Raw genomic sequence first — 16,130 nt, forward strand, 5'->3', positions numbered from 1 at the left:
GGGCAAGGGGTTCGGGGAGGCTTAGAACATAAAACAAATTTTGTTCATCTTTCTAAACATCAAATTTACCCACTTACTTATATCTGGACCATTCTGACTTTGGTGTTCCAATGCTGACACCCCGCCTGTGTTCTGGACCTCATCCCCTCCATTTTCCCAAAACTCCCTATTGTTGGACACTTAAGTTGCTCCAGAGTTTTCCTAATATAAAAGTATAACACTCAATGAACTGCATTGTGATATACCCTTGGCTGCTTGTCTAGTTATTCCTTAGGATAAATGATCGAAAGTCTATTTGCTGGATCAAAGGGTATGCACACTTTGATTGCTTTGAGTCACCAAGTCACCCGTGCTAATATGCACTACTTTCTGTGCATTAGACTGCCAGGTCCTCTGAACTCTTACCAACATAACTTATCGTCCTTTTTAATCACTGATTTGTTAGGCAAGTGGCATTTCATTATTTCAATTTGCATTTTTATTGCTTGTCTGAACAAATGCTAAACTTTGCCCTGTTCGTGGCTGCCTTCCCATTGCCTCAGTGTGCTTCTGCTGAATGGGAAACATGAGTGCATGTACAGAACATATGCCAAGTTCTGGGCTGGGTGGTGCATTGAATACAGTTGAGATATAATGAAAATTGAATACTTTTTCATATGCTTATTGGTCATTTACCTTATTCTTTTTTGTTTTTGGTCAATTGTCTGCTTATGTAGACTGCCCTTTTATCTACTAGCATTATGAGAATATTAATTCTCAAGGGCTTAGCTCATCTTTTGCCTAGAGAGGAAGATGTTCTGCTGAAGTCCTCATGATCCAGGAGAGAACCCAGAACTCTCTTCCCAACCTCAAAGTCCCCTACCCCAAACACAGAGGACAAGAGTGTGGGGATGAAGGAGGCCAGTGACAACCCGGTGAGATGAAACTTCATCTGTTCAAGCACTGTGGATAAAAGCTGTAGCTCTAAGTGGTAAAGCTTCTATTTTTCCCTACAGCCAGTTGTTTAATAGAATCTTAGAAAAGAGGTGTTGATTCCTCAACAGGCATAAGGCCTACTGAGATCAGTGCAGCTTGTAAGATACAAGTTAGGATTGAACCTTACATTCAAATTAGCACCAACTAAAGACGGAGACATGCTTCTCAAATAATGCTACCTCGAGTGAGAGACACTGAACCCTCATGTGGATGGTGAGCCGTTTTACAAGGATGAGACATGTGTGGACAGTTCTTGACTTTATGTCAACACTGTGATAGCAACAAGTGTTTCACAACATGTTAAGCTGCAGAGACCTTCAGCTCTGGGCTTCTTAGACAACAGTCAATCTGTCTGCTTGACCACTGACCACGACTGTGTTTCTATGTGACTTGATATAATCAAGGAGGAGTGGCAGTGAGAAGATGTACAGATTTATCTCTTATTTGCAGAGAAAGGCACTTATTACTTTTTGCTCAGTACTTTGATGAGAACTATTTCATGAAACTGTGGATAGGGGAGATACCTGCTGGTCTGTGACTCCCTTGTGAAAATAAAACACAATGATTCAGTTACCTGTGATAATTAATAAACAAAGACATTTAAATAATGCCTTTAAGACATTGCATGTATGGATTTGACTATAATGCAAGAAGTTACTAATCTGGGTCTTCAACAAACACTCATTTTCCAAAAGTTTGACATACAGGACATCTTCTGTCATATAAATAGTGTCATAAATGATGCTCGTTTCAGGAAACAAAAATGTATTTAATTCATGACATGTCTAGAGCCATGACTCTTTGGAGCCAGAAGGGACCTTGGGGGTCTCTGCTGTAAGCCTGGGAGATAAGGGGTTTGTGGGAGATCCAGCCCCGGCAGGTAGCCTCCAAACTCCGGCCAGGAGTTCCTGGTCCTTCTTTGCATCCTGCCCTCAGGAACGCAGCACCTACGTATCTAGAGGCAGATGGCTCTAGGAAGCACTTTAGCCAGCCCTTTCTCCCATAACCACGGTTACCTGCCTAGTGGTGGAGGAGAGCAGATGCTCATTCCTGGGCTTGAAGGATCCCAAGGTATGGAAGGTTGACCACTGAGGTTCAATGGAACCAAGATGGCTTCAGTTAAGAATATAACCCCCTAGGAGTCCAGGTTTCTGGACTAGCCCCAAGCTTTACAAGCTGGTTCTTCAGGTAGTTAAAACTCAGATGGCAGTGATCATCCTTAACTCATCCTCAGGCGTGGAACACCCAGCCAAACTGAATCATTTGTAGGGACCAGTTCTGTCTATAGCCAAGGGCTGACTCCCGTCCAGAAAAAACCTATCTCTAAAATGGTTCCTCTGCTGCTGGACAAGACTGTGAAGCCCTAATTGCTACATGGGTTGTCATACTAAGGACACTGACCTGCCGCTGATGTCTCTGTGTTGATGGGAATACGCACATTATTCTGCTATGGACCCCATATTGCAGAATCCGCGGTAGAGGCAGGAGGGACATGAAGTCTGGATGAGGCTCTGTCTGTGTGAGGGATCCTCTGGGTCAGGCAGAGGCTGCTAGCCATCAGCTAGGCTTTTAGATTTCCCCACTGCTCAGTCACACACACTGCAGGGAGTGTTTGTGACCTGGGGGCTCCATGTGTTCTCTGGTTTGGTTACTGTCTCAGTCTGGTTTCCCCAGAAGCAGATCCCAAGACATGGCTTCGAGTGCTTGGAGTTTATTTGAGAAGGGGACCCAGGAGCCAGTGGAGGAGTGGAGAAGAGAGGGAGGGAAGGGAAGACAGCCCGCTTGAGCTGGTCCTCACTGCGGGTGCCCAGAGCAAGATCTACTGGGGAAGTCAGGCATCAGTGGGCAGCATACATCCCAGGGTCATTGCCCCAGCAGAGGCGAAGGAGCTGGAGGATTTATACTCTATCAGTCACTGGATAGGGCTCTTTTCGGGGAGGGGAGCATGGCCTAGACTGTGCTTCTAGACCAGTGTCTAGAGTCTAGATGCTCCCAGCCTGCCTTCTGCACAGGAAGGGGCGCTCCTGCTGTGTCAGGGACCCCCACGCAGGTGGACCGTGGGCCAATGTGCAGCAGCACAGGAAAGAGATGAGGCGAGCACTAACAGCTTCTGGAACAGTTTCTCTAGCCCAGATCCACTCGCCAACCAAGCTGTGTGTGCGTCTGCATGTGTGCACTGCACAGACTAGCTGTGGTCGTACTACAAGGGAAGTCACATTTACTCCGATCCTGAAGGTGGGAGCCTGGGAGGTTCTGTTGCAGTATTTTCCCATCCCATTCTTCAGAGCAAGACAAAGCACCGCATGAGGTTAGAGACCTCTGGCTTGACACAGCATGCATGGATGGGAAACAGGCACTAAGCTCTTCCTTCAGTGCTAGCACAGGGGTGTCATTTCACAGCAGTGAAGTTTCTTTTCCTTGAGGTTGTTAAAGGGGCTCTGAGGTTATTCCTGTTTGCTGGGCTCCGGCTTTGTGTTACCCCTATGCTGTAAAATTCAGTTGTCTCAACTCTATAAGGGGGCATGGTTATACCCATTGTACAAATGAGGCCAACGTGCGTTTGTCCAATCAACCATGAAGACCCAGACAGGGTCCTAGGGACAGATATAAAAACAAGGTGCACATGGGCTTGTTGACATGCTGGGAGCAAGTTCAAGGGCCACAGGGCAGCTCCAGCCGCTGAGTGGAGAAAGGACTGGAGGGGCCACAGAGGGCAGCTAGGAGGCAGTGTAGTGAGCAGACAAGAAAAGGCCTAGACGTAGAACCGAAGTCCAGGGTTTGAAAGCTGGATGGTTGTGTTTCACATGCTGTCTAACCCTGAAGCCTCTCTCTACACCCTTCTGATTCTAAACAACCATCCATAGATGAACCTCTATTTCTGTTTTCCTTTAATCAGAGTAACCCATTCTTGATGGAGAAAGATATATTAATTTTCTCTTTTGGTTTGCTATCTGTGTTTTTATATACACTGATTCATGGTTGGTGGTGGGAAAGACTTTAACTTTGGGAAACTGGCACATTTGGGAGTTTGGATAAAAGCGACGCCCCTAATTTCCTACTCAGCGAGGGCACAGGGCAGGGTGGAGGCAGGAAGGGTCAAGGTGCCCAGGACTTTCCTCCATTTTCTGTTCACAGTCCACCCAGGAGAGCCCAGTACAGATGGGTGGCTGTGCCTCCAGAAGGTGAGGCTCGCAGTTGAATGGGGGTTGAATGTTCCGTACTCATCCCAGCCCAGCACCCCACTGGTACAGCGTGAGTTGGGACCACGAGGCAGAAAAGTCAGTAGGATGTGGAGTCATTGTAAGAAATAACACACTATGCTTCAGTTGCCATCTGGCTCTCGGCCCTAGCAGACAAAGTGTGACTGTAATGGGGCATCGGTTCAAGCAACAGAGAGGATCAAAGCTCATAACCGTAGAGGAGGCAAGGGATTGGAGCCCATGTGCTAGGGAAGGGCTGCTTGTGAAGGCCAGAATCTGCTCTCCACCCACAGACAGGCCAGGGGAAAGAGGGATACGCCATCCCCAGGCACAGGAACTGACTGGTTTATGAGGGAGGATTCAGTGGTTATGGAGGATGGGCTGGGCATGAGTGAAAGGCAGAGTGTGAGGTGTTGGAAGGTTCAGGGGCTCAGCCACAAAGGACGGTGCAGACTCCTCTGTGGTGGTCCCTGCTGGGCTGGCCAGCCCCCTGCTTAGCACCCCAGCTTGGCTGCTGAGCAGATGAAGGGGGCTCATGGACTATATATATGGGTTACCAGCTGTCATTAGCTTAGAGAGCCTACTCGCAGAACAGGGTAAAAATGGATCCTAAGTACAAAGAATTCGAGATATTACCAGACAAGATCTAATCTGAGTTTCAGAAGCAGCAGCTTATGAAGGAAGGTGCCTGTGACTTGAGGCTCCAAGAATCACTAGCTGTGGGCCTCGAGTGAGGACCTTCACTAGTCTCAATTTCTCCCTCTGCAGCACCGGGCTGTGTCTGCCGTAAAGGTTTTACATTAAATGAACTAACACACGCAAAGCACCAGACACATAGGAGACGCTGAACAAATGCTGGCTTCTCCCCTGCCACTGGAGGCAGCAGGGGTCAAGTCTAGGGTGGGAGACATAGGGAGGAGCTGTGGGGGGAACCCAGGCATGTCATGGAGGATGGTGGGAGAGAGGCGGGGATCCCCTTCTGCCAGAGGTAGGGTCTATTTTCTGTGGTTTTCACACCATGTCCCTTGGAACTCGGTGGCCTACTTGGGCTTGGAAGGAAGAGAGGATGGTGGGACTGAAGATCAAAGTGACTGGGGTTTTGGGGACCCCTCGGAGCAGCAGTGTTTGTATCTGATTAGAACCCTGGGATTCCATATAAGGTTTGTTTGGGTAAAGGTTCTAAGTAAGTCAAGGCCAGATCTGAAAACTGCAGAGATAGTGACCTAGAAGGCAACTTTCAGTGCAAAGACTTTATACTATGACATGAAGCTTTAGCACTGGTAAAACAGGGCTGGCTAAATGCCCTCATTCCACAGGAAACATTCCTTGGGGGGAGGGTGGTGTGAAATAACACGGCTCTTACCAGTAAGAGAGACTGTGGGTGCTACGTTACAGACTCGAAAGACAGCAAGGGCTGTCTTGATGAAAGATGGGATATGAGAGGTCTTGGGAGATATCCAAGGACACGCGGGGCTGTTTTCCTGATTGAATAACTCTGCATTAATCAAGTCAAGTTTTCCTGGGCTCTCCCAAGTGCACAGGGATGGGCATTTTAGAGAGTGCTCTTTGGGGTCTCAGCACATCTCAGCACAAATACAGAGCCTCACCCCAGCGGCAAGAGACCAGGCAGAGACTGGGCCGTGTGCTGTGACTGCGCAGCCCTTACCTTCTTCAGCTCTTCCTGGACACTCTGGCTGTTGTCTTCAGAGGACAGACTTTCCTTCTGGTTCTCAGACTCGGTCTTGGGCTCGGATTCCTGATCCTCCCCAGAAGAAGTCTCCTTCTCACTCATTTTCCTTGCTAGCTCGTACAGCCTGTTCCTCCGTTTCTCTTCTGTGGTGTCTGTGTCAGCCCGGGGATGCCGAGCCTCACTGCTGATGTCCATCTCTGGTAAATCACCCGGCACCTGAAGGAAAGCCAGAATCACGAGCTGAAGACCCTTTTTCTATAGCCATGTTGTTCCCGATAATCTCCGGGTAAAGGTCAGTCCTTTACATCAGGCCTCCCTGATGGCTCGGCGGATAAAGAATCTGCCTGCAAGGCGGGAGACATAGGAAACGTGGGTTCAGTCCCTGAGTTGGGAAGATCCTCATAAGAAAGAAATGACAACCCACTCCAGTATTCTTGCCTGGGAAATCCCATGAACAGAGGAGCCTTGTGGGCTCCAGTCCATGGGGTTGCAAGAGTCAGACATGATTTAGCGACTAAACCACCAAAGGTCAATGAAAATGAAGGTAAACTAAACCAGGAGAATGAAGCTCTTGCTTGATCTGCTTTCCCTATGGATGAGCTCTTACTTTTTATTCTTACTTTCTCAAACATATGCATCTTAACACTTTGTTAAAACTTTAGGCAGAACCAATGCAATACTGTAAAGCAATTATCCTTCAATTAAAAAAAAAACAAAAACTCTAGGCAGGTGAGCATCTGTAGTCAGAAAAGTGAATTCAGTGTTTTTCATTTGCAGAATACTTATCCAGTGGCTACTAGGGGCAACACTGTGCTGGTACTGAGGATGCAAGTCTGAGCAAACCTCCACCAGCTCCCAGTGGAAAAGACACTAAAACCCTGCTAAGTGCAGAGAAGCTGGGAGTTAGGGAAAGCTGGCTCGTGGAAGTGGTGTTTGAGTTGAGATTCAAAGTGCAGCAGTTACCCAGCTAAAAGGGAGAGAGGAAAGAACCGTATTCAGGACAGATCACAAAGATTTTGCGATGGTGTGAAGTTCTTGTGCACACGTAAGGAATACTACGCCACCTTCCCTTGATAGTCACACAATTACATCTCTGGCTCCTACCATCTCCTAGAGCTCCCTCTGTGAGCAGAGCCCTGACCGGGCCTGGGAAACTCCAGGAAGACATGGAAATCGTTAAGTCTCACTCCATTCTTCACCTCATGTTGGACAGACGTGTATGGAATTTTAACAAGATAACCCCCAGCGTACCATCAGGGTCCACTGCACACAATATTAGCTTTTGAATTTCCTCTTTGAGTTGTTTTATCTGTTTAAAAGGCTTGGTGTTTCATGACTTTTATTCTTTATTGAAGAACTCCCCAAGAACAAAGAGAAAATGTACTAATTCTGTAAACAAAACTCCTTCCATCTTGCAATTATTATCTGGGTTCATTGGACCCTTTTATAAATCTAAGACACATGATGAGATTTTCATGATCTCATTTTCCTTATCTTTGGAAATATTTTGCTGTTTTATCATCCCGGGAATTATCTTTCATCATTACTCATCAATTTTGCTTAAAAAGAGACTAGAATAACAAAAGAGAAAAATGGAATTACTTAGAAGGATGATTCAACATGGAAATAAATCATCACCATTTTGAGTCTGCTTTTAGCTCACTGTATACAGTTGGGAATTCAAAATTTTTCATAATGGCAAAGGAAAAAAACTGACAGAACAACATTTCACAATTATTAGATGACTCAGAAGATGAAGTTGGAGAGCAGCTCCACAGGCTCTAACGATGATGGAAGAAATTGGTTGTCTAAGTGAAATCTCAGACTAAGAGTCTTCAGATGACAGTGTCCTAAGTGAGTTTTCTCAAACCCAAGAACCAATAAGTAAATAAAGAATCGATGAGTAAGCAAAGAATCAATGCATAAACAATGTATCTATCAGGATAAGAGAAAAGATGGTATTTTCATTCAGTTCATCATTTGACAGGAATGGCTTCATCACACAACATTTCACAACAAGAATCTAGACCATCCTGTTCTGCTAAAAAGGTGTGGCAGATTCTTTATGAAGTTCATGTATCAAATTTGCTTGATTCAGTTTATAATTGGACAAATGCTTAAGGGAGCTGTTTATATAAAGGCAATTAAAAGGAGACAGTTGAAGTGAAGTGAAGACACTCAGTCGTGTCCGACTCTTAGCGACTTCATGGACTGTAGCCTACCAGGCTCCTCCCTCCATGGGATTCTCCAGGCAAGAGTACTGGAGTAGGTTGCCATTTCCTTCTCCAGGGGATCTTCCCAACCCAGGGATCAAACCCTGGTCTCCTGCATTCCAGGCAGACACTTTAACCTCTGAGCCGCCAGGGAAGTCCAGACAGATGATAGAAGTGGAAAAAAAAAAAATCACCGGACTGATAAACAGTGTCCCTTGGATGATGATTTTTTTTTTTTCTGGCCCTGAGTAAGAATCAATGGTGTGGACCTCATGAGAGGTGGCTGATGCCCCCAGGATGCTTGAGAAGGAGGAATCCTATGGTCTTAGGACTTGGGGGGAGCTCCACGGGAAGAATGGTCTCTGAGCAGGTTCTTGAGAGATGAGGAGCATTTTAATATGTTGACATGGGATAGGCATTGTTGGTGAGGAAGCAGCAGGACGGTTAAGACCCAAGGTGCATGAAGCTGCTCGGCACAGTTAGAGGAATAAGGCTCAGAGGTGGAGAGCATGGGGAGCTTTGGGGTGTGGAGAAAACAGGCCTGGGTCAGACTGCAGAGGAGTAAGCGTCTGCCAGGTAGAGCTAGTGGTAAAGAACCCACCTGCCAATGCAGGAGACGTAAGAGATGAGGGTTTGATCCCCGGGTTGGGAAGATCCCCTGGAGGAAGGCATGGCAACCCACTCCAGTATTCTTGCCTGGAGAATCCCATGGACAGAGGAGCCTGGAAGGCTACACTCCATGGGCTCACAGAGTCAGACACAAATGAAGCGACCTAGCACAGCACAGCAGGCGTCTGTCTAAGGAGTGAGCTTTACCTGTTAAGTATCTCCGGGCTCTTGGGTCTCCCCAGGCTGCTGGGTGGCACCAAGGGTACTCAGAAGCTGGCTCATGGAAGATCTTGGGTGTTCCTGGAAGGTGAGCACCCAGGAGCTCCCTAGGGTAGAAATGAGGTAGCTGACCAGGAGCTGCATGACAGGGTTGGAAGTGGATGAAAGTGAGAGCCGAGGTGGGGCCTGAGGGAGAGATCCAGGGTTCTAACTGAGCACACAAGGGGCGGAGCCTTAGACACTGGCGGGATGCCCAGGCTGGGGGGGCAGTGCAGGGGATGACTTGATGAACAGGGGCCCCATCACTGAGAGATCTGCAGGGACCAGGAACACTGCTCGGCTCTCAGAGGACACCAGAAGGCCCCTCACAACCCAAGATGGTGAAGGTGGAGAAAGTGGAGGGGTTGGATGACTGGTTATTTACTTTACAAATACAGCTTTAAACAGAAAGTTGCAAGCAGCTAAGCGTCTGTTGGATTGGCTGGTTTTACATTCCTGGCTCTTCAGATTGGGGAGACTGATGAGGAAATTTAAGGGAAAAAGTTGCCTTTTCTTTGCACACTTATATTTAGTGTGTGGAGTGCGTGTGTACATGCTCAGTCATGTCTGACTCTTTGTGACCTCATGCTCTGTAGCCCACCAGGAGCATGGGATTCTCCAGGCAAGAACACTGGAGTGGGTTGCCATTTCTTTCTCCAATGCGTGAAAGTGAAAAGTGAAAGTGAAGTCGCTCAGTCGTGTCCGACTCTTCGCGACCCCATGGACTGCAACCCATCAGGCTCCTCCGTCCATGGGATTTCCAGGCAAGAGTACTGGAGTGGGGTGCCATTGCCTTCTCCGCCTAATGTGGAGATTCTGGCTAAGTAAGGATGATGTTATTGTTGTTCAGTTGCTAAGTTGTGTCTGACTCTTTTCGACCTCATGGACTGTAGCCAGGTTCCTTTGTCCTCCACTATCTCCTGGAGTTGGCTCAAATTTATGTCCATTGAGTTGGTGATGTTATCTAATCCTCTGCCACCCCCTTTTCCTTTTGCCACCAGTCTTCCCCTGCATCAGGGTCTTTTCCAGTGAGTTGGCTCTTCATATTAAATGGCCAAAGTACCAGAGCTTCAGCTTCAGCATCAGTCCTTCCAATAAATATCTGGGGTTGATTTCCTTTAATATTTGATCACTGGTTTGATCTCCTTGCAGTCCAAGGGAGTCTCGAGAGTCTTGTTCAGCACCACAATTCAAAAGCATCAATTCTTCAGCGCTCAGCCCTCTTTTTGGTCCAACTCTCACCTTCGTACATGACTAATGGGAAAACCATAGCTTTGACTGTATGGAACTTTGTTGGCAAAGTGATGTCTCAGCTTTTTAATATGCTGTCTAGGTTGGTCATAGCTTTTCTTCCAAGGAGCAAGCGTCTTTTAATTTTGTGGCTACAGTCACTGTCCCCAGTGATTTTGGAGCCCAAGAAAATAAAATCTGTCATTGCTTCCATATTTTCCCCTTCTATTTGCCGTGAAGTGATGGGACCAGATGCCATGATCTTAGTGTTTTGAATGTTGAGTTTCAAGCCATCTTTTCACTCTCCTCTTTCACCCTCATCAAGAGGCTCTTTAGTTCCCCTTCACTTTCTGCCATTAGATGGTATCATCTTCATATCTGAGATTATTGATATTTCTCCTGGAAATCTTGATTCCAGCTTGTGATTCATCCAGCCTGGCATTTCTCATAATGTTCTCTGCATACAAGTTAAATAAGCAGGGTGACAATATACAGCCTTGTTGTACTCCTTTCCCAATTTTGAATGAGTCAGTTGTTCTATGTCTGGTTCTAACTCTTGGTTCTTGACCTGCATACAGGCTTCTCAGGAGACAGGTAAGGTGGGCTGGTACTCTCATCTCTTTACGAATTCTCCACAGCTTGTTGTGATCCACACAGTCAAAGTGTAGTCAATGAAGCAGAAGTAGATGTTTCTCTGGAACTCTCTTGCTTTTTCTATTATCCAATGAATGTTTGCAATTTGATCTCTGTCTCTTCCAAACCCAGCTTGTTCGTCTAGAAGTTCTTGGTTCCTGTACTAAGCCTAGCTTGAAAGATTTTGAGCATTACCTTGCTAGCATGTGAAATGAGTACAATTGTATGGTAAAATTTAAAATACCTGATGACAGAATACTCATTAAGATAAACTAGCATACCTTCTTTTCCAAGAGGTTCTCTGTGGTCTGCAAATTCTTTATACTAATCTTTAAATTTTTGTTTTTGTTTCATTGATACCCTAAAAAAAGCACATTGTGGGTTACCGGGGTAACCACCTTGCCACCGAGTGCTGCCAGGGGATTGCCATTCCTTTGATTTATGCTTCTGGTGGCGCTAACAGGTCTCTTACATTGACAGTATTTAAGTTTTAATGCAGCCATCCTCAAACCGGATACCCTCTGACAATTCTTGAGTAATCCATGAATTCCCAAGATCAAGAAACACAGAGGTGGACATAAATGGAGGCGATGGGGACGTGAGGGGTGGAGGAAGGAACTGGAGGGTTCCTGTGGCTGAGCACAGCCGTGTGGCGTGGGTGAACACTGCTCCGGGTGCTGCACACACAGAAGCTCATTCCAGAGGCCCAGTCGTTCCCTCTGTATCCCTGAGGACGCTAACATGAGTAGCCTGTCCAAGGTCACGTGGCTAGAGCATGGCTGAGCTGAAGACGGCCTGACCCTAAAGGCCAAGCTCTTTGCATTCTTCCAGGATAAAGCTAGAAGCTCCACACTAACCCACACTCCTTGGAGGGAGACCAGATTGCAGAACCACAGAGCAGGGGAAGAACCCGAGATGCAAAGGATTTAACCTCTTGTTTCATAAGGGGAAATTATAAAGGGGTGAGGAGATCCATTTTCTAGCGGCACTCTGGCGATGGTACTCTCAGATTTTCTCAGTCCCCTTTCCTTCAATCAGCCTAGTGGTCTGTCTTTATAGACCTTGGAATCCTGCCTGCCTTAGTTCAAAGCAGTTTTTCCCCACCTCAGCCTCATCACCATCATCATCCAGATTCTCCGCACGTTTTAAGGGAGGAAAGTCAATGTCTTCCAGGCTGGACAACCCCAGTCCTAGCATCACTTTCCCAGAGCTTGCCTTTCAACTGTCAGTCACTCGAGGTGGGGCGGTGGGAGCCTCTGGGTCTCCTCCCTCTTCTTCAAAGGAGCCCCGCTAAAGGATTACTCTCAGATGTCACACGTCAGCCTTCACTGAATATACCCGGGTGTCCTGGTGGCCCTCGTCAGCCCCTGACCTAAAAGTCAGCATTTCGGCAGCTTGCTTTTAGATATTATTTCAGTCAACTACAGAGGAAAGCCCCAACAGGCTAACTAACCCTAGAGACTCTTTACACAGCAAATGGCTGTGGTTCTACGTGCAAATTCCTTGGCATACACAGTGATCCCGAGTTCGAGAACAGCAGAAAGAGCCTGGGGCTGGCCGACTCCACCTATGTCCCGTTTCTTCTGCGGGCCTGGGAAAGCTCTTTCTCTGGTGCCTTAAGGTGGAGGTTTATCCTCTCCCAATGTATTGATGTTAACCCCAAAGTAGATTTATTCACATGCTGTACTCTGGTGAATAAGGCATTTTAAAAAATAACTGGTGTGATAAGAACAGTCATACCTACAAAAATATATGTCAAATCCTTGGTCAGCTTAAGAGGGTGGAAATGGGAAGGTGGAACCTGGAATTTTATTAGACTTAATACTGAAATACATCTGCCTGCCTCGAGGAGCACTCCTCCCCATGCGAGGGTCTGAGTTGGGCCAGTGGAGCCGCACAGGGCAGCCCGGGCCTTGGGGACCAGTCTGGTGAAGGGGTTATGTGAGCTCAGCATCTGGATGTCAGCTGGAAGGCTCAATTTTAACTTTTATAGTTACAGGTCGGTTGTCCTGATGTGATTCCCAAGCTGAGTCCTTCTTATTATAAAATTGACTTAAAAATAAACAAGAAAAATGAAAGTATTAGTCATCCAGTCGTGTCTGTCTCTGTGACCCCATGGACTGTAGCCCATCAGGCTCCTCTGTCCATGGGATTCTCCAGGCAAGAATACTGGAGTGAGTCATCACTTCCTCCTCCAGGAGAGTTTTCAGATGCAGGGACTGAACCCGGGTTTCCTGCATTACAGGTGGATTCTTTACTGTCTGAGGCACCAGGAAACCTCAATGAAATCTGGGACCCGGATCCCTCTTCCAGTGCCCAAATCCCTCTGACGGGTGGGCCGTGCCCCTGGTCTGCTTTCCCTCTGGAATCTCCTGTCTGGCAGAATTAACTACGCCATTTGTTGAAATAGCAGCCATTTGCTCCCTGGAATTACGGCAATCCGTACAAAATACCCAGAAAACCATTCGCCTGGACTTCTCAGGTCAGTGTTTATATGAGGAATAGGCATTTAAGTCACAGTTATTTTCATACTGACTACATTGGCCTGTCACTTTGTGGAAGCATCTTTTAGGAAGGAAGCAGCATTAACAGTGAACTTCATCTTTTTCTGTCTCTCTCTGACTCAGCATTGGAACTGGGTGTAGATTCAGTCACATGATCCTTGGATTTTGATAGTGATTCAGTACCTGGGTAGTAGTGCCAGCATGAGGGTCAGAATCTTAGAAGGGGCACGAAGAGGCTCCTAAAGAACCATGTGCTGAACTTCAGGCCAGGGGCGGGGATAGTGGGGCTGAGGGCTGTTCCCGATCCCCGTCTTTTCATTGCCAAGGACCTGCTGCCTGCTGTGAGTGGACTGGGTTCCAGCCCCTGCTGTATTGTCGTTGCTTAGTCACTCATCACGTCTGACTCTCTGGGACCCCATGGACTGTAGCCCTCCAGGCTCCTCTGTCCATGGGGTGCTCCAGGCAAGAACACTGGAGTGGGTTGCCACGCCCTCCTCCAGGGGATCTTCGCGACCCAGGGATAGAACTTGTGTCTCCTGCATTGGCAGGCAGATTCTTTACCACTGAGCCACCTGGGAAGCAGTCCCCACTCTAGAGAGAGCTCAACATTTCCCTCATGGGGTGAGCACGCCTTTACTGCCACAAGGAAGTAAAGGCTTTAACTGACAGGTAGCCCCGCTATTTAATATCCACCCAAAGTAGGGCCATAATTTAACTACAGCAAAACAAAAGTCATCATTTTTGGTCCGTCCATCCTAAGTCCCTTCAGTTGTGTCCAACTCTTTGCGACCCCATGGACTGTAGCCCACCAGGCTCCTCTGTCCATGGGATTCTCCAGGCAAGAATACTGCAGTGGGTTGTCATTTCCTTAATATCCAACAGAGTCCTGGTTAAAAATGTAAAGCTTTGAGCACTTGTGTTCATGCACATTTCTCTTCCCCACTGAGGAGAAAACTTAATAATTCATCAGGGCCTGTGACACAAGAATGTTAAAGAAAAACCATTATATACAGTAAATATCTCATTGCTTTCTAGACTTGTTCTCTGCAACCACCTAGTCATGGAGGCACCCAGAAATTCTCACTAACAAGGGGAATCACTTGACAGATCTTTGTCTAAGATTTTTCTTCTGTGCAGGGGGTATTTGATCATACAGCGCTCTGAACTGTTTCCAAGTTATGATCTGTACTTGTGGAGGCTGCTGTGGAGGTGGGAGTGAGAGGCATGAGGAACCGGCAGCCTTGTCTCAGAGCAGCTCTTTAAGTTTTCATGTAAAGGAAGGTTCCATGCTAACAAGCTATGAAAATCAACGGTAAAGAATTGGGGTGGAGAAGTGGGGACTCTCATCCTTTAGTCTGTGTATCAGAGGAAATTCAGATACAGTTTGAATTAGACCGAAGGGCTTGCTTGGGAGTGTTCTCTTAACACACCTCAGAGGTAGGTGGCTCTGACGGGTGGCTCATTGCTCACAGGTGTGGGGGGTGCTGTCACTCCACCACCAACATGCGTGGTCTTGCAAGATGTCTCAGGGTGCCTCTCTTTGAATTCAGAGCTGTATAGCACTCATGAACCAGGGCTCGGGGGAGGCAGCCATTCACTCCTTTACAGATCCCACAACCCGATCCAGGAGCAGCTCGGACCAGTAGAAGTCAGGTTATTTTGGCCCCTCATAGACCTGAGCTGACTGAGCTGTCCCTAGAGAGATGTACTGGCCCACACTGAGTGACGCCGTGAGAAGCAGCCTCCAAAGTGTGTGTTCCTTTGAAGCAGTTTATGGGGAGGGTGCTGTATTTATTCTGTGTTCTCTCCGTAAGGACCCATGGGATAAATTTCTCTGGGATCTCAGCTCCAGGAGCAGCATCTTTTAAGGAATGGATTTATGATTCTAATGTGACTTCCATGACTCAGAAAACTGCTCATGGTTTCCTGCAGATAGAAGCTTGATTATCCAATAATGATCTGATGACAACAACGTTAGATCTTACCTCATGCTGTGTGCGCGCTGTGCTTAGCTGCTAAGTCGTGCCCGACTCTTTTGCGACCCTTTGGACTATAGCCTGCCAGGCTCCTCTGGGATTTTTCAGGCAAAAACACTGGAGTGGGTTGACATGTTGTGACATTCCAACATGACACTTCCATGTTGGAATCTTCCCAACCCGGGGATCAAATTCGCGTTTCTTGAGTCTCCTGCCTTGCAGGCAGACTCTTTACCACTGAGCCACCAGAGAAACACTTCTCACCTCCCATTATCCCCGAAAGTAAAGTACAGATGGACTAAAGAGCTAAATGTAAAATTCAAAACTATAAATTATTAGAAAAAAAACAGGAAAACATTCTTGAAACCTTGGCAATTTAAAACTTTCTCAAACAAGATGCAAAATTTAAAGGAAGTGAAAATAACTGAGAAGTTATTAGTAACAAAATGTTTTGCCTGTAAAATATACTTAAAGTTAAGGTGAAAGTGATAGACAAGGGGAGAGTGTTTTCAGTGTGTAACCATCAAAGAACAAAGATCTACAGTGCATTAGAAAATAAAACTAATTTCTAAAAATCAAGAAGAAAAAGTCTGACAAAGTAATAGAAGAAACATAAATGTGTCTTTCACAGAAGAAAAAAAAGCAAATAGCTGTAAATATAGGAAAAAATATTCAATTTCAGTAGTAACTATGTCAACTAAAAAGAAATATATTTTTTTCCTCACATAAAGTTGGCAACAATGTAACAGACTGACAACACCAAGTATTGTTGACAGTATGAGAAAAATGTGCGCCACAGTGTGTGGCTCTGCAGACTGCTGGGAAGTTTGGAGAGTTTAATT

At 46.6% G+C, this 16,130-nt stretch overlaps 1 protein-coding gene across 1 annotated transcript in view; it reads right to left on the bottom strand.

The window, feature by feature from the left end:
* MYRIP (myosin VIIA and Rab interacting protein) overlaps positions 1 to 16,130 on the bottom strand; it is a 219,280-nt gene that overhangs the window by 34,613 nt on the left and 168,537 nt on the right. The window contains exon 11 of the mRNA XM_052641292.1: positions 5,842 to 6,081. Coding sequence (XP_052497252.1) covers positions 5,842 to 6,081 — 240 coding nt within the window. The remainder of the gene's footprint in view (positions 1 to 5,841; positions 6,082 to 16,130) is intronic.

Source organism: Budorcas taxicolor, chromosome 1 (assembly GCF_023091745.1).
Source record: "Budorcas taxicolor isolate Tak-1 chromosome 1, Takin1.1, whole genome shotgun sequence".
In the NCBI taxonomy this organism is placed as follows: Eukaryota; Metazoa; Chordata; class Mammalia; order Artiodactyla; family Bovidae; genus Budorcas; species Budorcas taxicolor.